Genomic DNA, 25,503 nt, shown 5'->3' on the forward strand with positions numbered 1-25,503 from the left:
TGTAGTTCTCATTTTGAGGATGTATTCTGCGTCTGCGCATTGGTTGTTTCGCGCCTTGGTCGGTCTATACGCCTGCGCAAATCGGGGAGGACGGAGCTGGGCTGTACCGCTGCGCATGCGCTAAGACTACATCCGGTGTGGTCGTCTGGTACTCTAGGAGCTTGGGGTACGCCGGCCGAAGTACCAAGTTTATAGTCATGTCGGCGTCGGTGTTGTCGGTAATCTCCCGGTTCTTAGAAGAGTACTTGAGCTCCACTCCTCAGCGTCTGAAATTGTTGGATGCATATCTCTTGTATATACTGCTGACCGGGGCGCTGCAATTCGGTTACTGTCTCCTCGTGGGGACCTTCCCCTTCAACTCTTTCCTCTCCGGCTTTATCTCTTGCGTGGGGAGCTTCATTCTAGCGGGTAATGATTCAGTAATAATCTCCATAATAATGTGTTTCTTTGGTGCGCTGCTTTTATTCCCACAGTGCTCGTCTCTTTGTATCAGAACACTGCCTTGTCAAGTTATGAGAGGAGCCTGCATTGCTCTCTCTTTGTGAATGGGGAAATGGAGGGTCAGACAGGTGGCGTGCCTGTTACTGGAGAATCACCAAGGAGCTGGAATTAAATATAGAAACCACTTTCATGCTGCTGTGCAACCTGGTGATCCTCTTCACTTTGTATATATAGTCCAGGGAAAACTTCTTCCCAATTTCCACCTAGCTTTAACACAACTTTGAAGTTGGTAGACTTTTTTTTTTTATTTTTAAACTTACTATAGTTGACTTACAATGTTTTATTAATTTCTGCTGTACAGTAAAGTGATCCAGTTATACATATGTATGTGTATATGTATATATATATATATATATTCTTTTTTACGTTATCCTCCATCGTGTTCCATCACTGATGATTAGATATAGTTCCCTATGCTATACAGCAGAATCTCATTGCTTATCCACTCTAGGGTTAGGTGCTATAGTTTGCATCTACTAACCCCATACTCCCAGCCCATCCCACTCCCTCCCCTTCTCCCTGTTCTCCATGTCCATGGGTTTGTTTCTTTTCTGTAGATAGATTCATTTGTGCCATTATTCCAGATATAAGCGATATATGGTATTTGTCTTTCTTTCCTTTTTTTTTTTTTTTTTTTTTTTTGCTTTTTAGGGCCACACCCACAGCATATGGAATTTCCTAGGCTGAGAGTCGAATTGGAGTTACAGCTGCTGGCCTACACCACAGCAACGCTAGATCCAAGCTGTGTCTGTGACCTACACCACAGCTTGTGGCAACACTGGGTCCTTAATCCACTGAGCAAGGCCAGGGATCAAAGGTGAGTCCTCATGGATGCTAGTTGGATTTGTTAATGTGAGCCATAATGGACACTCCATTTTTTTTTGTTTGTTTTCTCTTTCTGACTTACTTCACTTAGTATGAGAGTCTTTGGTTCCATGCATGTTGCTGCGAATGACATTTAATTTGTTCTTTTTTTTGGCTGAGTAGTATTCCACTGTATATATACACCATGTCTTTTTTTTTTTTTTAAGGCCACCCTCAAAGCTTTGGAGATTCCCAGGCTAGGGGTCCAATTGGGGCTACAGCTTCCGGCTTACATCACAGCCACAGCAACGTGGGATCTGAGCCGAAACTGTGACCTACACCACAGCTCACGGCAACGCGAGATCCTTAGCCCACTGAGTGAGGCCAGGGATTGAACCCGCAACCTCATGGTTCCTAGTGGGATTCATTTCTGCTGTGCCATAATGGGAACTCCAACGTCTTCTTAATCCATTCATATGTTGATGGACATTTAGGTTGTTTCCGTGTCTTAGCTGTTGTGAGTTAGTGCTGCAATGAACATAAGGGTGCATATATCTTTTTCTCTTTTTTTTTGGTTTTTAGGGCCACCCCTGTGGCACATGGAGGTTCCCAGGCTAGGGATCAAATTGGAGCTACAGCTGCAGGCCTACGCCACAGTCACAGCAACATCAGATGTGAGCCACGTCTTCGACCTACACCACAGCTCATGACAATACCAGATCCTTACCCCACTGAGCGAGGCCAGGGATCAAACCCGAAACCTCATGGTTCCTAGTCAGATTCATTTCTGTTGCACCACAATGGGAACTCTGCATGTGTCTTTTTCAATGAAAGTTTTGTCTGGATAGATGCCCAGGAGTGGGATTGCTGATCATATGGTAGTTCTATATTTTGTTTTCTGAGGTACCTCCATTTTGTTTTTCGTAGTGGTTGTACCAGTTTACATTCCTACCAACAGTGTAGGAGCGTTCTCTTTTCTCCACACTCTCCAGCATTTGTTATTTGTAGGCTTGTTCATAATAGCCATTTTGACGTGTGTGAGGTGGTACTTCATTGTAGCTTTGATTTGCATTTCTCTAATAATTAGTGATGTTGAGCATGTTTTCTTTGGCTGTTGGTCATCCATATGTCTTTGGAGAAATGTCTGTTCAGGTCTTCTGCCCATTTTTCAGTTGGATTCTTTGTTTTTTTGCTGTTGAGTTGTATGAGTTGTTTGTATATTTTGGAGATTTAAGCCCTTATTGGTTGCATCATTTGAAACTATTTTCTCCCATTCCCTAGGTTGTATTTTTTTTTTTTTTAATGGTTTCCTTTGCTGTGCAAGAATTGGTAAGTTTGATTAGGTCCCACCGGTTTATTTTTATTTCTATTGCTTTAGGAGACTGACCTAAGAAAATATTTGTAGTGTTGATGTCAGAGAATGTTTTGCCTGTGTTCTCTTCTAGAAATTTTATGGTGTCTTGTTTAGGTCTTTAAACCATTTCGAGACTATTTTTTTGCATGGTGTGAGGGTGTTTTCTCTTTTCATTGATTTACATGCAGCTGTCCAGTTTTGCCAGCATCACTTGCTGAAGAGACTGTCTTTTTCCCATTTTATATTCTTGTCTCCTTTGTCAAAGATTAATTGACTGTAGATTTTGGGGTTTATTTCTGGGCTCTCTGTTCTGTTTTATTGGTCTGTATGCTTTTGTACCAGTACCACACTGTCTTGATTACTGTAGCTTTGTAATATCGTCTGGAGTCTGGGAGAGTTATGCCTCCTGCTTGTTTTTTTTTCCCTCAGGATGCTTGTTTTTTTTTCCCTCAGGATTGCTTTGGCAATTCTGGGTCTTTTCTGGTTCCACATAAATTTTTGGATTATTTGTTCTAGTTCTGTGAAAAATGTCATGGTTAATTTGATGGTGATTGCATTGAATCTGTAACTTGCTTTGGGTATTATGGGCATTTTAATGATATTAATTCTTCCATCCCAGGAGTGTGGAATATCTTTCCATATCTTTGCGTCCTCTTTAATTTCCTTGATTAATGTTTTATAGCTCTCAGCATATAAGTCACCTCCTTGGTCAGGTTTATTCCTAGGTATTTAATTTTTTTGGATGTGATTTAAAGTCAGTAGACTTTTAAAATGGAAAACCCGGAGTTCCCGTCGTGGCGCTGGGGTTAACGAATCCGACTAGGAAACATGAGGTTGCGGGTTCGATCCCTGCCCTTGCTCAGTGGGTTAACGATCTGGCGTTGCCGTGAGCTGTGGTGTAGGTTGCAGATGCGGCTCGGATACCGCATTGCTGTGGCTCTGGCATAGGCTGGCAGCTACAGCTCCGATTAGACCCCTAGCCTGGGAATCTCCATATGCTGCGGGAGCGGCCCAAGAAATGGCAAAAAGACAAAAAAAAAAAAAAAAGGAAAACCCACCTCTAAGCATCTCTCTCACCTTAGCCTAATCACTCCTAACTTCCTGTAAAACTTGTCAGTGAATAGTGTAAGGAATATAAATATACATGCCTTGCTTGTTGAATCATTCTTAGTTGACTTTGGATTAAGCTGCCCTGCCTATTTCTTGTGGATGATGCTTTTTTTTTGTTGTTTTTTGTTTTGTCTTTTTGTATTTTCTAGGGCCACACCCACAGCATATGGAAGTTCCCAGGCTAGAGGTCGAATTGGTGCTGTAGCTGCTGGCCACAGCCATAGCAACTCAGGATTTGAGCCGTGTCTGCGACCTGCACCACAGCTCATGGCAACACCGGATCCTTAATCCACTGAGCAAGGTGAGGGATTGAAACCACAACCTCATGGTAGTCCAGGTAGTGTTAGCCAGTAGAGTTTATAGGTGGCTACCACATGAGCCTTTGTAATCACTGTATTGCCTGCTCCATGACTTGGAGAACATGCCGAAATTCGTGTGTGTGTATTTTTTTTTTTTTTTCTTCCCAACATGATCATCATCAGTCAAGTTGTATATTGTATTTTGAATGTAAGACAAGGTATTATATGGTAAAAGTTTTGAGGATACATCTGGTGTATTTCTTTTGTCTTAGTGAGTCTATACAGTGTGATTGGGGCACAAAGTACAACATTGGAGACTTCATTTCCAGTGGAGATTTTTTTGGGGGGTAGGGGGGGCTGTACCCATGGCATGCAAAAATTCCTGGTCCAGGGTTTGAACCCTTGCCATAGCAGTGACTTGAGCCACAGCAGTGGCAACACTCCAGATTCTTAACCATTAGGCCTCCAGGGAACTCCTAAGTGGAGATTTAAGTACAGCTTAAAGTTACAAATCTATAGAATGCTTTTTACACATTCAGATAGCTAGTTCAGGCTCATGCCTGCCTTCTCTGTTTCTTAGATCTTAAAGTAAGCTTAAGGAATGGTGCACTAGCCTGGTCTGGAGTTGCAGAGTTAGCCTGTATTGTCTTTCGATTTTGTTTTAGGTGACTAAGACCTTGTTCTTTTTTTTTTTTTTTTTTTTTTTTTTTTTGTCTTTTTGCCTTTTCCAGGGCCGCTTCCCGAGGCATATGGAGGTTCCCAGGCTAGGGGTCGAATCAGAGCTGTAGTTTCCAGCCTACACCAGAGCCACAGCAACACGGGATCCGAGCCTCATCTGCAACCTACACCAAGCTCATGGCAATGCCAGATCCTTAACCCACTGAGCAAGGGCAGGGATCGAACCCTCAACCTCATGGTTACTAGTTGGATTTGTTAACCATTGTGCCACGACGGGAACTCCAAGACCTAGTTCTTTATAGCAGTGTTCTGACTTTGAGGAGTTTATAGGTTCCCATCATCAGATACACTACTCTGTTTGCATCACATTCCCCATAAATACTGTACAAGTGTAAGGATTTTATTAGTCAGATTGGAGAAGGAATCTTGAAAATTTTGTCTTCCAGGTTGGAAAAGTAGGAATAGGGCAGGGCCTAAAAGCTAATTAAAAAAAAAAAAAAAAAAGCCTCCTTTATGCTTAAATCACCCTGGCTTCATAAGTTTCTAGGGTTAAGAATGACTTCTCAGCTCTTCCTTGGTGCTGCCTACAAAGGTGGCAGCCATTTCCTGCCTGGCATGGTGGCTGCTCTCAGACCCTTCGTGAAGCCCAAGATCATCAGAGGACCAAGAAGTTCATCTGACACCAGTCAGACCTATGTGTCAAAATTAAGTGGAACTGGCGGAAACCCACAGGCATTGACAACAGGGTGTGTAGAAGGTTTAAGGGCCACATCTTGATGCCCAACATTGGTTGTGGGAGCAAAAAGAAAACAAAGCACATGCTGCTCAGTGGCTTCCAGAAGTTTCTGGTACACAGGAGCTTGACGTGTGCTGAGATTGCTCACAACGTCTCTTCCGAGAACTGCAAAGCCGTTGTGGAGAGAGCGGCCCAGGTGGCCATCAGGGTTATCAATCCCAATGCCAGGCTGTGCAGTGAAGAAAATAAATAGACAGGAGTTCTCATTGTGGCTCAGCAGGTTAAGAACCCAACTAGTATCCATTAGTTAAAGATCCAGTGTTGCCACAACCTGTGGCAGATGTGGCTTAGACCTCGAGTTGAAATGAATAGTGGGCTCGTATGCACATTGCATCTGTGTTAATAAAACCATGAAACTTGTTCAGTTAAAAAAAAAGAATGACTTCTCTGGGCAACATGGAAGAGGGTGGTTTGCAGAAGAGTGAGTGTGGTCTTGAGTGGAAGATTTTGGCGTGGTAAAAGCCAGAAGATTATTTTGAGCAGATAATTTTTCCTTATGCCCAGTCATACTTTTTTCCTTTTATTTTTTTGCCTTTTTGGGCTGGACCTTCGGCATATGGAAGTCCCCAGACTAGGGGTCGAATCGGAGCTACAGCTGCCAGCCTTTTACGCCAAAGCCACAGTCACGTGGGATCCGAGCTGCTGCTTCAACCTACAGCACAGCTCACCGCAATGCTGGATCCTTAACCCAATGAGGGAGGCCAGGGATTGAACCCACATCCTCATGGATCCTAGTCAGGTTCGTTAACTGCTGAGCCACGAAGGGATCTCCCACTCAGTTGTATTTTTGAAGCTCTTGTGGCTAATTTGAATTGGCAGACTCCCTTCTCTCTCAATGAGAAGTTCATGCCTTGTCATTGAAGAGAATGCCTAGTGAAGGGACTTTTGATAGCGGAGTCCTGGATTTCCCTTATGGCCCAGTGGGTTAAGGATCCAGTGTTGTCACTGCTGTAGCTCTGGTTACAGCTGTGGTATGTGTTTGATCCCTGGCCCAGGAACTTCCACATGCCATGGGTATGGCAATAATAATAATAATAATAATAATAATAATAATAACAACAGTGGAGTCCTTATGGGGGGTTGTGATTTTCATTCCTATTAGATAACAGGTAGCTGGGTCAGAGAAGTGAAAGCTGCTTCAAGAAAAGAAGGGATTCATGACAATTCATAGTTGCTGTAGAAGGGTATTACTTACATTTCTTTTGACAGCTTTGATCTTACAAATCCACTGCTGCCATTTGTTAGCCCAGATCCTCACCTGGATACTGGTTTTAATGGGAAATTTGAAATTGGGAGTTTATCCTTTGTTCTGATTTTTGAGAAGAGAATGCTTGTCCCTATTTATGATGCTAAAGTTTCTAACTTCTCCATGTTGTGTTTCCTATTGGAAGAAAAGGGAGGAGACCAGTTTGGCTGAGGAAAGGAGTTGTAGGAGATTATGTTGAAGGATTAGGAGGTGTTGGAGGCTAGAGCTTTGAGTGCCAGGCTAAGGAATTTTATCCTGTAGGTAATAGGAATATATCTAGTGATTTTTATTTTTTTATTTTTTAAGATTTATTTATTTACTTCATCTTTTTAGGACCACACCCACAGCACATGGAGGTTCCCAGGCTAGGGGTCTAATCAGAGCTGTAGCTGCTGGCCTTCGCCACAGCCACAGCAATGCCAGATCTGAGCCGCTTCCGCGACCTACACCACAGTTCACAGCAACACCAGATCCTTAACCAGCTGAACAAGGCCAGAGATCGAACCTGCAACCTCATGGTTCCTAGTCGGATTCTTTTCCCCTGCGCCACAACGGGAACTCCATGTTTTTTAAGATTTGAGTAACAGAGAGAATGGCATTAAAAATGGTGTTAGTTTGTAGGATGAATTGGCGGGAAAAGTTCTTTAGTCTGATTCCCTTAATTTCTTTTTGGCAGTTCTCTTCCATTCCTTCTGCATGTGTTATTATAGCATTTGCTCTTTGGAAATTGATCAGCACATTTTAAACCAATATAGAATGCTACATTTTTTAAAAAGCCTGGTGTTATTTGGGCCTGATGAAAATGGTCTATTTTCTTCTGTTGTCTCATGACTGAGAGACTTACCCATGGTTTCAAGAAGGAGCCAGAGGTTGAAAATTGCCATTGGGAAATCTTTTGGGGGGGGCATCAACAGTTTACAGTATAGTAGGCTGTTAAAGGACTTCAGAGGTAGAATATTTTTCTCCTTCTAGACAGATTTAAAACACTCTCAGGAGTTCCTGTCATGGTGCAGTGGAAACAAATCCGACTAGGAAACATGAGGTTGTGGGTTCAATCCCTGGCCTCGCTCAGTGGGTTAAGATTCCAGTGTTGCCGTGAGCTGTGATGTAGGTTGCAGATGAGGCTCGAATCTGGCATTGCTGTGGCTGTGGCGTAGGCTGGCGGCTACAGCTCTGATTAGATCCCTAGTCTGGCAACCTCCATATGCCTTGGGTGTGGCCCTTAAATGACAAAAGACCAAAAAAAAAAAAAAAAAAAAAAAATCCTCAGCAGTTGACTGTTGATCTTGTGGTTAGATAACTAGAAAAGGACATCTGTCCCTTTTCCGGAGTAGCATCCCAGTGTTGGCAGCCCTTCTGGTTTCCTTTTTTACCTAGCTGAAATCCCTTTTTGCTCGTTTAAAGTGCTGTTTAGGAGGGAAAAGTGGAAAACATTAAGACTGTCCTTAAAATAAGTCTTTGATCTTGAAGTCAGTTTTTAAGTCATTTCATGACTTTGCTTTATTCTATTTTCTAGTCTATATGAAATAATTTTTTAAAAAAAGTTTTTGGAGTTCTTGCTGTAGTGCAGTAGGTTAATGATCTGTCTTGTCTCTTGTTGCCTGTTCTATCCCCAGCTGGTGCCTGGATCACAGATGTGGCCTGAATTTGATCCCTGGCCTGGGAACTTCCATATTCTGGGGATGTGGCTGAAAAAGGGGGGAAAAAAATGTTGTGTGAGTTCCCTGGTGGCTCAGCAGTTTAAGGGTCTGGTATTGTCACTGGTGTGTCTTGGGTTGCTGCTTTGGTGTGGGTTTGATCCCAGGCCTTGGGAACTTATGCATGCTGAGGGCATGGCCAAAAAAAAAAAAAAAAATTCCCCTTAGTTTACAAATCCAAAAAGTTTGAATTTGAAAGGTAAGGAGGACTGATTCTGAGTATTTTCTAGTGCCTTGGAGCTTCTGGGCTGTGTGTGGACTCGGGACCAGCATTTCTTTAGGAATTATCTGTTAGATTCTGGGACTGTAACTGTTATCCAAGAGATTGGAAGTTTGCCAGCCTTATGTCTGAGGATCTTGTTTCTAAATCTTTTTCATATTCATTGCTACCTCTTCATCCTCTGTCACTCAGACTCTCAATATCTCTTATCTAGACGACTGTAATTTTTCCTTTTTGATCTCCCACCTGATCTCCCTCCCTCCAGTCCACCTTCCACTGTGTTTGCAAGCTTGATTTGATTTGCAGATCTGATTGTGCCACTCCCCACATGAAATTTGTCTCTGGTTCCCAAAGAACAATTTAAAAAAATTTTCATCATGTAGAGGCTTTGGTCTGATCCTGGCCACATGTCTAGCTTCATCTCTTGCCTCTGCCTCCTCTGTACTTTATGTTCCAGCATTTTGAGCTACCTGTTATTCCCTGAACACATGTGAGAGGCAGACAAGTAAATTGGGATATGGTGCTGTGATGGAGTATTGGCGAGAACAGGAACGCAAATAGGCACTCAGCCCTGCCCAGTGGTCCTATATTACTTCCCTAATATGTTTTCTTTTCCAAAACATACTTCATAATTTCTCTCTTCACTCTTTTCTGTGTTTCTTTTTTTCTTTTTTTCTTTTTCCTTTTTTTGTCTTTTCTAGGGCCACACCTGTGCCATATGCAGGTTCCCAGGCTAGGGGTCTAATCGGAGCGGTAGCCGCTGGCCTGTGCCAGAGCCACAGTAACTTGGGATCTGAGCCACATCTGCGACCTACACCACAACTCACGGCAACGCTGGATCCTTAACCTGCTAAGCGAGGCCAGGGATCAAACCCACAACCCCGTGGTTCCTAGACGGATTCGTTAACCAATGAGCCACCATGGGAACTCCTTTTCTGTGTTTCTTATTCTTTTTTTTTTTTTTGTCTTTTTGCCTTTTCTAGGGCTGCTCCTGTGGCACATGGAGATTCCCAGGCTAGGGGTCTAACCAGAGCTATAGCCCGCCAGCCACAGCCAAAGCATCTCGAGATCCAAGCTGCATCTGGGACCTACACCACAGCTCATGGCAACGCCAGATCCTTAACCCACTGAGCAAGGCCAGGGATTGAACCTGCAACCTCCTGGTTCCTAGTCGGATTCGTTAACCACTGAGCCATGACAGGAACTCCTGTGTTTCTTATTGTTTATTCTCAGTTGATGATCCTCTTTATTATTTTTATTATTATTTTTTTTTGGCCATGCCTGCAGCATGTGAAAAATTCCCAGGCCAGGGATTGAACCCATGTCAGAGTAGTGACCTGAGGCACAGTAGTGACAGTGCTGGATCCTTAACCCGCTGAGCCACCCTTGCTTTATTTTTTTTCACTAAAATCCTTTCATCTTCCCACCAAGGATCGTAGCAGCCCACCTACACTTGTACCCCTACTCTTTGCCCTAGTCCCTGTGATGGTGGAGAGTGTGTTCCTCTCCTGTGAAATGCAGCTCCTTGGTTTGTGCAGAGGCTCTAGTCTTCCTTGCTCAGGGACTCAGCTTCTGCAGTCAACCCTCCGTCCTGCATCATTGATTTCTCTTTATTGGATCATTCCCATCATATATGCACGCTCTAATATCATCCAGTTAAAAAGAAATCATTTGGAGTTCCCTGGTGGCTCAATGGGTTAAGTATCTGGTGTTGTCACTGCTATGATGCAGCCAAAAAAAAAAAAAAAATTATTTGACCCCAGATACCTTTCCAGCTGCCATTCCCTTTCTTTCTTCTCCATCGTCACAGAATTCCTTGAAAGGATAGTTAAGTTGCTGTTTCTGCTTTCTCACTCTCCATTCATTCTTTAACTTACCCTTGGTGGTGGTCTGTCCCCCCCACTACAGTGAAACTACTTTTGTCATCTTGCCAGATCTAATGGTCATGCCCCTCTCCTTACCTGAATGCTCAGCAGCTTTGAGCACTTCATGTAGTTGGCTGCTTCTGTGTGAGTGGAGTACTTCTCAAAGCTTTAACAACACTACATTCTCTTGCTTGCTCCTTCTCACCTCACTGGTTTTTCCTTCTTGCTGTTTGTGGTAGGTACTTCTTTGTCTAAGGGCATTTGTCTAGCCCCCTTCTCTTTGTATTTCTTTCCCATTGGTGAATTAAAATAATGCCTGTATAACTGCAACTGCCACCTTTATATTTTCAGTTTCAACCTGTTCCTTGAATTGCAGATTAGTAAATCCAGTTGCCCACTTGACATTGTCACTTGATGTCTGACACACAACTCCAAATTGAACCTTCCTGCCCAGCCATCTGTCTGTTCACCAGTCAGTACATGGTGTTAACACTGGTGAAGTTGTTGAAGCCAAAAAACTTAGGAGGCTTTCTTGATCCCTTGATTTCTCTCACATCCATTACATCAGTAAGCCCTGTCTTCTCCAAAATAGAGCCTGTATCTCTTCCCTTCCGTCCATTTTTACTGTCGTTACCCAAACTCTTAGGCTCTTACATGTAAGATGCTTCTGCTTCTTTAACTCTGCAAACTATTCTCCACTTCTACAGTCCTTAAAAAATGTAAATCATATTTTACTCATCTGCTCAAAACTTTGAAATAGGAGTTCTCGCTGTGGCACAATGGGATTGGTGGGGTCTCTGCAGTGCTAGGATGCAGGTTTAATCCCTGGCCAGGCGCAGTGGGTTAAAGGATATGGTGCTCCTGCAGCTGTGGTGTAGGTTGCAGTTGGGCTCAAATCTGATCCTTGGCCTTGGGAACTTCATAGGCTGAGAGGTGGAAAAAAAAACAAGAAAACGAACAAAAAACTTTGAAATATTTTTCCATTGCACTTAGAGCTGCATTCAGACTCTTTACTGAAGCTTTCAAAGCCCCACAGGATTTGGTGCTTGTCATTCTCTTGCCTGTGATCACTACCGTCTGGTTGGTCTGACCTGTTACGTGTAGAACATGTCAAGATTTTTCTTGCTGCCTAGAATGCTCCACCCATAGATCTTTGGTTGGCGCCTATCTTTCAAATTTTGGTCTTAAATGTGGATTGGAATAATTTTTTGGCTTTTTTTCACTTAATATGTCTTGGATACTAACCTATAGAGAATTGATCCCATCCTTTCGAATAATTGCATTGGATTTTATTGTGTGTCTGTAGTGTAATTTTATTTAAATAATCCCCTTGATGTCATTTGGACTGTTTTCACTTTTTTTTCAAACATGCTGTTAGAATGTCTTTGTTCTGTAAGATAAATTAGAAAGGTAAGAATACTTTAAATATTAATAGATGCTGCCAGAATTGCTCTCTCAGATGAATGAACCAAGGGGTACTGGCTGCAGCAGGATTTTAATTGGCTGCCCTTGCTTCAGTCAGGTGTCCTTCATAGTTTGAAGGGTCCAGGTGCCTGAAAAGATCAGTGGTTTTTCCACAGTTTTTGCATGTTTGGGCATAATGAAAACTCTTTTGCTATGGCGATAGGTTCTAGAGAGGTAGTCTGGTAGTTTTCTGACCTTTGGGTTAGATTTCAGTTCATTGTCTTTTCTTGGTTAGTGATGGAATGGATGCTAGCCTGAAGCAGATTTAGTTAAGTCGTGTAATCGTTTGTCACAGGTGTAAAGATGTTTTGGAAAAGTGTATTCCTAGAGCTTTCTTTTCACGTCAAATGGTGACTGAGGCTACTGTATCAGGTTGCAATCTTGAAGGGCGTAGAATGTGACAATGGGGAGTTCTCTATCAAAGTTATAACTTATAGCTCTTGCCTTTCCTGAGACAAGCAGCTGCTAGAGCTTTGAGATCAGTGATTATCTACAACTGGAGTCCCTGCCGTGGCTCAGTGGGTTAAGAATCCAACTGTAGTGGCCGCTCAGTCACTTCAGAGATGTGGGTTTGATCCCTGGCTTGTGCAGCAGGTTGAAGTGTTGCCACAGCTGCAGCAAAGGATGATCAGATTCAGTCCCTGGCTGCGGAACTTCCATATGCTGTAGGTGCAGCCAAAAAGTGAAAGTGAAAAAAAAAAAAGATTATCTACAACCATGAGGTCCTTACGGATAAGCATCTCTGCTATCCAATGTTGTGCTCATTCTGTTGCAAATAATTCACAATTTTATAACATTTGGTCATTCAGCCTAGCTCCTTTGTTGCTCTCTCAAATACATCTTGATCTAGGTATAATTATAAACTTAAATCAGGAGGTAAGAGAGTTCTAAAGATTTTTTGGTTTTATATATATCTAAAACTAATACATGTGTGTGTATATATGGGGGTGTGTGTGTATGTATGTGTATATATATATATATTTTAGGGCTGCATCCATAGCATATGGAAATTCCTAGGCTAGGGGTTGAATTGGAGCTACAGCTGCTGGCCTATGCCACATCCACAGCAATATGGGATCCGAGCTGCATCTTCGATCTACACCACAGCTAATGGCAGTGCTGGATTCCTAACCCACTGAGTGAGATCAGGGATGGAACCTGAGTCCTCATGGATACTAATTAGGTTTGCAACCCACAGAACCATGATGGGAACTCCATATTTATATATATGTATTCCATATGTATATATATATATTATTATTTTTTTTCTAAGTAGGCCTTTGGTTTTTAGCCTGAGAAGTCATAGTGTTCCCTTTAACAAACAGTTAGCAACGTAAAATTTAAGTGTACAACTTAATGAGTTTTAAATTCACCCTTTTAGCCATCACTAGATCAAGATATATAGAGCATTAGCAGGAATTAGGGGCCTCTCCTCTCACCTCCCCAGTCATCTGTCCTTCTGTCGAAGATGATGCTATCCTGACTTGTATTTCCATAGATTGGTTTTGGCCAATTTTAAGCCTTATGTAAATGGAATCATATAGCATGTGTTTTTTGGCTTCTGGATTGTGAGGCTCAACATTGTATTTGTGGAATTTGTCCATGTTTTGAAGTTCCTTTTGACTGCTATATAGGTTTATCTTGTGTGCATGTGCCATAAAAATTTACCCATTTTACTTTTGGTAGATATTAAATTGTTTCTACTTGAGGGCCTTGATGGGTATCGTTTGCGCATATGCCTTTTGATGGACTTAGGTGTCATTTCATTAGTCATACTTGTTTCATACTTCTTGATAATCATTTTTATGTTTTTCTTCATGTGCAGTGTGTCTGAGAATACAGATCAACCCGCAGAACAAAGCAGATTTCCAAGGCATCTCCCCAGAGCGAGCCTTTGCTGATTTTCTCTTTGCCAGCACCATCCTGCACCTCGTTGTCATGAACTTTGTTGGCTGAATCATTCCCGTTTACTTAATTGAGGAGAAGGAGACTAGAAGAAGGTAAGTGACGATCTTAGTGCTTGCCCATAATGTTGATTTTAGGACTAGAAGTTGGAAGGGGCTGGTTTTGATCTGGTTGGCAGGGTTCCCTTATTGCTGATAAGACATTTGCAGAATTTTCCATATTGGCCTGCAAAGTATGCATTAATATCGTGGTTCATGAGTGCTGCTGCTCTTGGTCATTGCCTTCTCGTCTCACTGTTCTACAGATCATTAAGATAACAGAAAATGAGAGTTTGCTTGTAGCTGATACATTAATTTCCATACCAATAACTCCATGAAAATAACTCTGAGATCTTGGAAGAGATGTAAATTGTGGTTTTGCTTTTAGATTTGCTTTATAATTTTTTTTTCTGATTGTGGTCTCAGATGACTTCAAATGCTGGGCCATTGTCCCCACGGTACCCAGTATAGTGCTTACATCTGATAAACGTCCAGTGTATGCTGAATGAATGACCATAGCTGTTTGCTAATATATGTGCTAAATTAAAAACTAATGGAAAAATTGGATTAGCTTGGGGGAACACTTTAAAATATAGGATGAGATGCTTTTTGGTTCATTTTGCCTGTTTGTCTTTCTTAGCATTGGAGCTCTTTTTTCCTAAGTAAATACATATAGAATCTCAGTATATAAAAGAGCAGTGGCGCCAGAGTTGTTTTGACTGACAAAAGTTGAAAAACCCTCTTTGCTTGGGCTCTTCACGTGTGGTAGCCCTCCCCTCCATTCCTCCCTCCTAATAAGCAGAATCCCAAGTTCTGAGAATTACTTGACTATATTGATGCTTATTTTATATGTGAAAAAAACGGAGGACCAGGACAGTCCACTGGCGAAAGTGGTTGCCGGGTAGTGCCTCAGTCTAGTGCTGCTCTTGGCTTAGTGCTCTTCCAGTATCCTGTGTCACTTACTGATGAATGAATGTGCTTTGTCCTTTGCCTGTCCACTACAAAATTAAATGTTGCTATTACTAAGGTAGAGACACGAGAACCTTAGGAAATGTTAATTTTTTTAGGGGGAAGAATACCCCAGGACCAACCTTTTTCTGTCATTACTTAGAAAGGTATCATTTTCGTACATATCAGAAATCTAACACAAGAGTTAGAGCAACAGTGGGCAAAGTGAATGCAATAGCATTGACTCGACTGTTTCTGGCCTGAATCAATCAGTTACTTAATATATTATGTAAGTTTCTTTCATTATTGATATTGCTCCCCAAACAATTCTGTTATGTTCAGGTAAGGTTTCTTTTTCTTTCTTTCTTTCTTTTTCTTTTTTTGGCAGTGTAGGTTGACAGAGATGGTGTATATCAGTAAAAAAGTTGGAGAACCACTTCTTACTATCCTAATAGAGTTGGACTTTTTGGAGACCGGATCAGGACTTGAGTTGTTCCCCCATGTGCCAGTCAGTGCCTTGATACTGGGAACACAAGGAGAAGTAAAATATGGCTCCTACCTTTAAAAAGTGAACAGTCTAGAAGGGGATAAGCCATGTAAACATAGCAGTTAGAGCCACACTAAAGACCTGAACAAGGCTCTGTGAGGGTCCAGAGCAGGGGGCTGCCGTGTCATCTGGGAGCAGAGGCAGCAGACAGGGTGTCTGGCCATTGACAGCTCCTTGAGTACAGCTAGGAAACTCACCTACCAACAGTGACCTTCATTGACCTGCGAACATCATAAGTAACCCTTGGGCTTGGATAGTAACCTTGTTGGGAAGGTCCTAAGTCTTCTGATTGCCTTACTCTGAATTTCTGAAGTTAATTTTTTTTTTTTTTTTTTTTTTTGGATGAGTCGTGGTGTGTGCTTTAAGCAGGGAACAGAGCAAACAGTTCAAGGATATTCTCTAAGATCAGGGAGTTACCAGATCATGAAAAATTACTTCCTAGGGCTGATGTGATTGGAGGAGAGCTCTGCTGCAAAGAGCTTAGTATTTCAAAATTATGACAAAAACAGAGAGAAAGCAGGCTCAGCAGAAATTGCATGCTGCAGGCCATATTAACAACCTAGGGCTACCTGTTCAGCAGGGAATTATGGGCCCAAGGTACAGCACAGTCCTCCAGTCCCAGATGACGTGTTAAATCCTTCTACAGACAGTGTATTTGTAGAGAAATTCTGTGGGGGACTCCTCAGGGGGTTTTTCATAGAGATCCTTCATTTGACATATATTGTACTGTCCTGCTCTCAGTTTTCAAATATATAACTATTTGCCTTTTTTTCCTGTGCTTCTAACTCAGTTCTGTGTGCGATGCGCTAAAACACTTTTAAACTGATTTTCAAGTGGGCTTTCAATATTTATATCAACTCAGAAGACAGAACAAAACAAATTGGATATTCTCCGTATTTGCCAAGTATGTTGAGAATACATCTATAGTGTACTGCTCTTGTGTGAATTTGGGGGTGACATTTAAAACCCAGTAGCTACTCTGAAAAAGGCAAATAAAAAGAAAATGGCATTGAGTTAAAGAAATTTACTTAAGGAGAAGTAAGGAGGTTAGCGGATAGTGAGTGTTCACGTGGGCCAGGCTGTAAGTGCTCCTCATTCTGTTTTTATTTTCAAAACAGTCTCATGAGAATAGGCTTGCTAATTCCATTTATAGATTAGAAACGGAGTTTCAAAGAGGCTTGCTGGAAATCTTTTAAGTCTGATAATCCAGTCTGATGTCAAAAAAATTTTTTTAATGTCTGTTTTTGCTTAAAGTTTCTTATTTTAAAGTATTTGACGATTGCAGTTAAATGTGTTTAAAAAGTTTCCACAGGAGTTGTTGTTGTGGCTCAGTGGTAACAAACCTGACTAGTATCCATGAGGACGTGGGTTTACTCCCTGGCATTGTTCAGTGGGTTAAGGATCCAGCATTGCCGTGAACTGTGGTGTAGGTTGCAGACGTGGCTTGGATCTGGCATTACTATGGCTGTAGTGTAGGCTAGTGGCTACAGCTCTGATTCTACACCTAGCCTGGGAACCCTTGTATGCTACAGGTGTAGCCCTAACCCCCCCACCCCCAAAAGTTACCACAATTATTTTATCACTGTCCTTTCCTTTATTATTTACTTTCTTTGCTTGTATTATGACAATTTAAAAAATATAGAAGATATGGGGAATAATATAACAAACACCACCATATGTCTGTCACCATATATCTGTCGAATGAACAGATTTTTAAAAACAATTTATTGGACTATAGTTGACTTACAAAGTTGTGTTGATTTTAGGAGTACAGCAAAGTAAATCGGTTATACATATACACATATTCATTCCTTTTCAGATTCTTTTCCCATATAGGTTATTACCCAGTATTGAGTAAATTTCTCCATGGTATACAGTAGGTCCTTGTTACCCATCTATTTTAAATATAGAGGTGTGTGTATATCAGTCCCAATCCCCTAATTTATCCCCCCTGCCATTTCCCCTTTGGTAAACATAGGTTTGACTTCAAGATCTTTGAGTCTGTTTTGTAAGTTCTAGTGTATCATTTCTTTTAGATTCCACGTATTAGAGATGCATGCTATTTATCTTTCTCTGACTTAGTTCACTTAGTATGATAATCTCTAGGTCCATCCCCGTTGCTGCAAATGGTATTATTTAATGATTTTTAACGGCTGAGTAATATTCCTGTGTGTGTGTGTGTGTGTGTGTGTGTGTGTGTGTGTGTGTGTGTGTGTACGTACACACCACATCTTCTTTATCCAGTCCTCTGTTGATGGACATTTAGGTTGTTTCCATGTCTTGGCTATTGTAAACAGTGCTGCAGTGTACATTGGGGTGCATGTATCTTTTTGGATTTTGGTTTTCTCCAGATACATGCCCAGGAGTGGGATTGCTGGATCATATAATAGTTCTAAATTTCGTTTTTTAAGGTACCTGCATACTGTTCTCTATAATGGCAGCACCAGCATACATTCCAACCAACAGTGTAGGATGGTTCCCTTTTCTCCACACCCTCTCCAGCATTTATTGTTCGTAGACTTTATGATAATGACGATTCTGACCTGTGTCAGGTGATACCTCATTGTAGTTTTGATTTGCATTTCTCTAATAATTAGTGACATTGAGCTTCTTTTCATGTGCTTTTTGGCCAACTCTCTGCCTTCTGTGAAGAAATGTCTGTTTAGATCTGACCACTTTTTAATTGGGTGCTTTTTTTTTATATAAAGCTGTATGAGATGTATATTTTGGAGATTAACCCCTTGTCAGGGTTTGTAAAGACTTTTTTCCCATTCTGTGGGTTGTCTTTTTGTTTTGTTAATTGTTTCTTTTGCTGTGCAAAAGTTTTTAAGTTTAATTTGGTCCCATTTGTTTATTTTTGTTTTTTATTTTTAATACTCTAGGAGGTGGATCCAAAAAGATACTGCTGCAATTTATGTCAAAGGGTGTTCTGCCAATGTTTTCCTCTAGGAGTTTTACAGTATCTGGTCTAATAACATTTAGATCTCTAATCCATTTTGAGTTTATTTTTGTCCATGGTGTTAGTGTTCTAATTTCATTCTTTTACATGCAGCTGTCCAGTTATCCCAGCACCACTTATTGAAGAAACTGTCTTTTCTCTGTTGTATATTCTTGCTCCCTTTGTGGAATGAATAGATTTTGAACAGGTAAAACATTGTAGATTGAGCTGATGATCCTTTGAATCCCTCCAGTCCCCATTCCTTCCCTTTGCTCTAAGACTTGAATGAACTTCTTCTTTGTTCAGCTAGGACTAGTGCAAAACCTAGATCTGTTAACACAACCTTTTCCAAACTTCAGACTTCTGTGGCCTCCTGAAAACTTGTCCAAAGATGGCAGTGGACAACTTGTGGTTAAAGTTAGCTGTTCAGTTGGCAGCACTGGTATGGGTGGCTATCCTGGTGGTCAGGAATAGACTCATGGGAGTTCCCACTCTTGTGGGGCAGTGGGTTAATGATCCAGTGTTACCATAGCTGTGGTTTAGGTCGCAGCTGCAGCTCAGAGTCAGTCTGGCCAGGGAACTTCCATGTGCCATTAGTGAGGCCAGAAAAAAAAAAAAAAAAAAAAAAGAATTAGACTCATTTTTTAGATTATCTTAAAAATGAAAATGCAGAAGTGCAAAATGCTTCTAATGGGCTTCTGAGTTGAGAGAATTCATGTACACCTCAAATGATGATCAGTGTTTGGCATTTAGGTGTCAGTAAATCTATTTTTTTTTAATTTTTTAAAAATATTTAAATTTTTTGTCTTTTTGCAATTTTTTGGGCCGCTTCCGCAGCATGTGGAGGTTCCCAGGCTAGGGGTTGAATCGGAGCTATAGCCACCGGCCTATGCCAGAGCCACAGCAACGAGGGATCCGAGCCTCATCTGCGACCTACACCACAGCTCACGGCAACGCCGGATCCTTAGCCCACTGAGCAAGGCCAGGGATCGAACCCGCAACCTCATTGTTCCTAGTTGGATTTATTAACCACTGTGCCACGATGGGCACTCCCAGTAAATCTATTTTGAATGAATGTGTGATATAGAAGTTCAGTAGATTTGAATATTTAAGTATTTATTTACACACTATCTGTAAATGTTTCCTGGTTTGTTTTTCCATGTTTCCTTGTGAAATTCTTTTCAGAAAATCCGCCTATCTCATGTTCTGAAGGGAAATGAAGGAAAGGGGGACATTGGGTCACAGTTTGGGAAGGAAAGTTCCTGTGACTTGGGCCCTGCATCAGAGGGAAAAGTGAATGGGGCTTTGATGAAGGGACAGACCTGAGCTTGGAAGTGTGCTCAGCCTGGGGGAGAGTGCTGAAACCTTGTTAGTGCTGCTTTGTTTTTATGATGGACACTGTTCTCCCACAGGTCTTTTAAAAATTCAGTGTTTAACCCTGGCTGGAGCAAGGGGGCTATAGGGCTTGGCCGAACATCATTCTAACAAACAGTACTATTTACAAACAAGCAATTGCTCTTGGCTTTTCGAATTCATCAGTAAAGTACTACAGTAATCTAGAAAATTACCTCTGGAAAAGAATCTAAATGTTATTTCCTAGACTTTACTGCCACCTAGTGGCTTGTACATTTCATTGATGAGAGAAGGTACTACAAAGCCTAAGAGAAATTGAATTTGGAGGAAAAAGCCACCCCATACCTTTGTGATAAAACTTGTTTCTTTCCTGTCACAGGAGGGCAGCAGAGATCCAAGAGGGCCTATGTATTGGGTGGGAGGGGGTGACTTTACATTCTGGCCAAAAGGGGGCGATGTCGAGTTAGGCACAAAAAGATGTGTAACCTTAAAGTAGCCCCAGGGCTTTGTTATATAGGGAAGACCAAGTGCACAGAGACCCACATGTTTACCTTTTAATATTTCCTTTTCTTACCTTGTCAGTTCAAGGGCTTCCTTTTTGGTTTATTCTAGACCTGTTTTTGTTCTCAGCTTGATCTCAAACTGGCAATAATCTTTAATTTTTCATTGGTGCGGGTGTGTGTGTGTGTGTGTGTGTGGCTTATTTTTTATTTCATTTTCTCTGTGACATTTTACCTTCTATTGAATTAGGTCTAGTCACTAAATAAGTTATCAAAAAAAGGAACTATTCTAAATTTGTAGAAAAATATTTTGAGTTGGCAGAGTATAATCTTTTTTTCAATTCATTTTTACCTGATTAGAAGATGAGATTCTTTTCCTCTTATTTTTGAAACCTTGAACCTGGAGTTCCTGTCGTGGCTCAGTGGTAATAAACCCGACTAGTATCCACAAGGACTCTGGTTTGATCCCTGGTCTTACTCAGTGGGTTAAGGATCCTGTGTTGCTATGAGTTGTAGTGTAGGTTGCACATGCGGCTCAGATCCCACATTGCTGTGGCTGTGATGTAGGCTGGCAGCTAGAGCTCTGATTGGACTCCTAGCCTGGGAACTTTCATATGCCGAGGGTATGGTCCTAAAAAAACAAAACAAAACAAAAAAACACCTTGAACCTGTTTATTTTATTTATTACAAATAAAAAAGCTAATTGATAATTCTCTAATTGGTGACTGAACTCTATTTTGTATTTGGTCCATTTATTAAAAGCTACATAAAAAAGAATATTAAGTAGATTTGTGTTTATAAAGCTCATCCCCTGCCTTATTTTCTCTGTCCTTGCAGCCCAGATGGTTCCTCCTGGAAGTCATCCTGCCCCTGAATTGCTTAGGAGCCTCCTCTTGGGGCTCTTAGGGTCCCCTGGTGTATGCCTCTAACTCTGCACTTACCATATTGTTATGAAACCATTCGTTTTCCTGTCTCTCCCACTGGACTTCTAATTTCTCTGAGGATAGGGACTTTATTAGCATAGCGTTAAGGGTCACAGTGCATGTTTGCTGAAGGAATGTGTGAATGAATAAATTATTTTCAGCTTCAAGAAAGTGTAGAATAGAATAGCTTGTATTATTAGTTACATGGATGCTAAGACACATGGCAAGTGTTGTGGAAGAAAGGAGCCAAGGAAACAATTGTTATGAGGGGCTGTGGGGTGGGGAACGAGCAGGAGGCTAGAAGTCGGGAGACCTGTGTTGTTAACTAGTTTCATGGACAAATAAGCTTATCTCTGGGCCCCAGTTTCCCTGTCTGCACAAGGAGGGGATTGGCCTGGATGGTCCTCAGAGGCTCTCGCATGCTGTTAAAGCCTCTGATGAATAGTATTCATGATAATCCCATTGTGTTTGAGGAGAACCGTGCTGTTTGTGTGGATCCTCATTTGAGCTTTGCTTTTTTCCCCTCTTCTTGCTTTTTTCTTCAGTTATTTTTTATCCATATTACCAGGTTTTCATCGTCCATCACAGGAGATGGAGAGTTAAAGTGTGACCGTCTGTAACAAAACGTGCAATATTTGTATAAGGCCTTTTATAAAATGAGACATCATTTGTCAAATGTTTTACAGTTCTCCCATTACCAGGCTTGCAGGACACACATATACACAGCAGCCCATGTGATCCTCACGGCCTCCCCTGTGATGAAGGGAGACAAATAGTAGTATTCCTGGTTTACACCTGAGGTAATTAAACCTTGGTGAAATGTAAGTTGACTTCTCCAGAGCCTGAAACTAATGTGACCAAGTGGAAACTTAATAAAAGACATTTGACTCCAAACTTTTACATTCCTTCCTCTATTATGTTTAGAGACTTTGGGATGATGAATATATACATCTCGTTGGAAGGTTTCCATTAATAGTAGTAAAGTTGCTTCTCTTTTTTTTTTTTTTTTTTTTGTCTTTTTAGCTATTTCTTGGGCCGCTCCTGCGGCATATGGAGGTTCCAGGCTAGGGGTCGAATTGGAGCTGTAGCCACCGGCCTACGCCAGAGCCATAGCAACGCGGGATCCGAGCCGCGTCTGCAACCTACACCACAGCTCACGGCAACGCCGGATCATTAACCCACTGAGCAAGGGCAGGGACCGAACCCGCGACCTCATGGTTCCTAGTCGGATTCCTTAACCACTGCGCCACGACGGGAACTCCTGCTTCTCTTTTTTAAATGAGAAAAACTTAGGAGAGGTTGATAAGAAAGGCTGAAGACAGGTTATCCGAGATGTTTCTGCAAAAGTTGGTTATCTTTAATGTGGTCCGAAAGAAATGGAGGAGAGTGCAGATTGGGAGTCCTGGCTTATCTAGCGAGGGTGACCCTGGACCAGTGCTGTTCAGTAGAACTTGGTGTTGGGGAGATGGAATTTTGTGCCAGCCACTGCAGTGCTAGCTACATGTAGTTATTGAACATTTGAAATATGGCTAAGTGACGGAGGCACTGAATTTTAAATTTTATTCATTTAGCTAAGTTTAAATGGTTACCTGTGGCTAGTGGCTGTGGTGTTGAACAGCACAGCTCTGGACAGATCAGGTGAGTTTCTTCATCTATAAATGAGAGGGTTAGACTAGCTGATCTCTAAAGCTCCTTTTATTTTTAGAAGTAGATGATCTGTGCCTCCTGAAATTATAGTGATTCACATTGAGCTCTGAACCTAGCGTTTCTGCAGAATAGTTTTCGATTTACATTTTCTCCAATTTCAGTATTAATTGGGTGACTAGGATCAGGAATGAGATGGATCTGAAGGAGAATCAGTATTTGAGTGTAATCTGCTCAGTGCTGGTGTCTGAATAGAGATGGTGCTGGGGAAGCATACAGATTCCAGATAGAAATGACCCTGTCTGGCATCATCTTTTGTGTCTCTACAGAGAGTAATTATTTTTAATGGCTCTTTGTGTTGTGCCTTGCTTTCTCTTAAGATGATGAGAACAGGCTAGTCAAACGGTGCTGTCTTTCCCCCTTGGGTGAATGGACTGAAGAAGTCATGCTAACTCTTCTCAGTAGTTGTCTTCCACCTTCATGCTGCGATATCAGGGGAGGGAATTTTATTAGTCAGTTTCCTGAAACCTTCTCCCCTATTTAACAGTTGAAATCATTCTTCTGAGCTGGTGAATAGTCTACTTTTGTTGAGCTAATATTTCAAAGAGAGAAAAAAAAAAAAAAACAACTAAATGAAAAAAGGAGTTCCTGTCATGGCTCAGTGGTTAACGAATCCGACTAGGAACCATGAGGTTGGGGGTTCAATCCCTGGCCTTGCTCAGTGGGTTAAGGATCTGGTGTTGCTGTGAGCTGTGGAGTAGGTCTCAGACACGGCTCGGATCTGGCATTGCTGTGGCTCTGGTGTAGGCCGGTGGCTACAGCTCCAATTAGACCCCTAGCCTGGGACCCTCCATATGCTGCGGGTGTGGCCCCAAAAAGACAAGGGGGAAAAAAAAAGGGAATAGAAGTATATAAATAGGAATTTTGGGAAAGCCATTGTCAGAAGGATTTACTTTCGTGAGTCGTTTTTTGCCTTTTAGACAGGCCAGGCCCAGTGAGTTAGATTTAAATGTTTCAATACCATAGGATCTCAAAGCTTGACTTTTGTACTAAATGAGGGTTTCTTTGATAATTTGAAACATTAAGGCTCTTCACTGAAATGGCCCTGTGCTCTAATTCTCTTGTACTTTGGCTGTTAGAACTCATGTGTATTAGTTCACAGCCTGTTGTCAGTTTGCTTTAAGAAATTTGGTGATGGAGTTCCTGCTGTGGCACAGTGCGTTAAGGATCTGGCATTGCCACAGCTGGCAATGAAGGTCGAAGCTGTGACTTGGAACTTCCATATGCTGTGAATGCGGACCCCCCCCAAAAAAACTGATGGAGTGAATAGGTGAGTTTGAATAGGTCTCTTTGTTCTTATTTGACACTGTCATCGATCACTTTTGCTCCTTATTCTTGCTGTTTTTTTTACATATTTCTCATAATTCCACTGAGGTAGGAGTGTCCTGCAGTTATGTAGCATTTTTCAAAATATCGTTGTAGGTGAAATAAAAGCAATTTGGCGAGAAGTGTAAGATCTTTCCTTTAAGCTCTGATGCTACAATATCAAGGTCACCTGAATCAAAACACAGAATAAGGCTGTGCCTTTTGCGAGTCATGACACGTATAGAAGACTACGGTGTTTTTATGGCACACAGCAGGAAAATGGGCTGCTTTTGGCAGGAGACACTGGGGCCCCTAGGGAGCACAGCAGGCAGGCAGCCCTCCCATAGGGAGTGGGAAAGGAAGCTTGTGTCCTCAGGGCAGGGCTAGGACCCCACTTCACAACTCACAGACCAGTCTCATCTGACTTTGGCAGCAGCATGGCCACTTCTCTTAGAGTTGTTCTCTACCTCTTTGTTGCCTAAAATAATCTTACCTTTAAGTGAAAACAAAATTACTTTTTTTGTTTTGGTCTTTTGTTAAGTCTGAGGTTAGGAATTTTTCTTTCTTTTGAATTCTTCCTTCCATCCCCCCCCAAAAAAAACACCCCCAAAAAACAAAAACGAAAAAATTTCTGGAAGTTAGTGCTTTATAAGCTTTCTAAATCCAGAAAAACTCTTTAGGCTAAGTTGCAGCCCTCTAACCTCAAAAAAGGTTTTGGATCAGAGAGGTCAGAGTGGCTTAAGTGAAGTTGTACAGCTAATTAATTGTAGAGCTGGTGTGAGAACCTGCATCTGTAGTGCCGAGTCAGTTATGCCTTGGTGTGCTTGGAATTCAGATTTGAACTCTGAATTTTTATGTATAGCTCTGTAAAATGTTCAGTGAAAAATGTTTGTTTTATTCAGGTTGTTCTAGCCTGGCTTAAGTATGGTCCAGAATTTGGGAACCCCATAATTACCTTTGTCTTTGGGGGGCTAGAATTAAATGGAAGGATTTGAGGCCCTGTCTGTAGTATCACATGATATTTTTAGAAACCTCGAACAGCTCTTCTTACCTTTCTGCTTCTTTCTTTCAGGTTCACTCTGATTTCCCCTGGACAAGAGCTCTTAAGATGGCAGTTTGCTGGACACATGGATTTTCTTCAGATTTATGCTTACTACCACTCTGATTGTACAGAGCCCAGAAAAGTCCCGCGGCTTCTGACTCAGAATAACTTTGTAACTTCGTACTGGTCATTTATTAATACAGTCTTTGCCTGCCATTAAATGTAACCTTTTTGCCTTCCAGATTAAAGAATTCCATGCCACTCCT

General features: G+C 41.6%; 1 protein-coding gene and 1 pseudogene across 1 annotated transcript; both read left to right on the forward strand.

The window, feature by feature from the left end:
• The first annotated feature begins 139 nt into the window (after positions 1 to 139).
• On the forward strand, positions 140 to 25,503 carry DAD1 (defender against cell death 1). Its single transcript, NM_213944.1, has 3 exons — positions 140 to 408; positions 13,860 to 14,034; positions 25,268 to 25,503. Exons 1-2 carry the CDS (start codon positions 198 to 200, stop codon positions 13,988 to 13,990), a joined length of 342 nt encoding a protein of 113 aa, NP_999109.1. The 5' UTR covers positions 140 to 197; the 3' UTR covers positions 13,991 to 14,034; positions 25,268 to 25,503.
• LOC106504476 (large ribosomal subunit protein eL32 pseudogene) lies at positions 5,115 to 5,918 on the forward strand (annotated as a pseudogene).

Source organism: Sus scrofa, chromosome 7 (genome assembly GCF_054392235.1).
Source record: "Sus scrofa isolate SSC_HxYL_T2T_F1_AM1 chromosome 7, Sscrofa_HxYL_maternal_Yorkshire_Landrace_v2.0, whole genome shotgun sequence".
NCBI lineage: Eukaryota > Metazoa > Chordata > Mammalia > Artiodactyla > Suidae > Sus > Sus scrofa.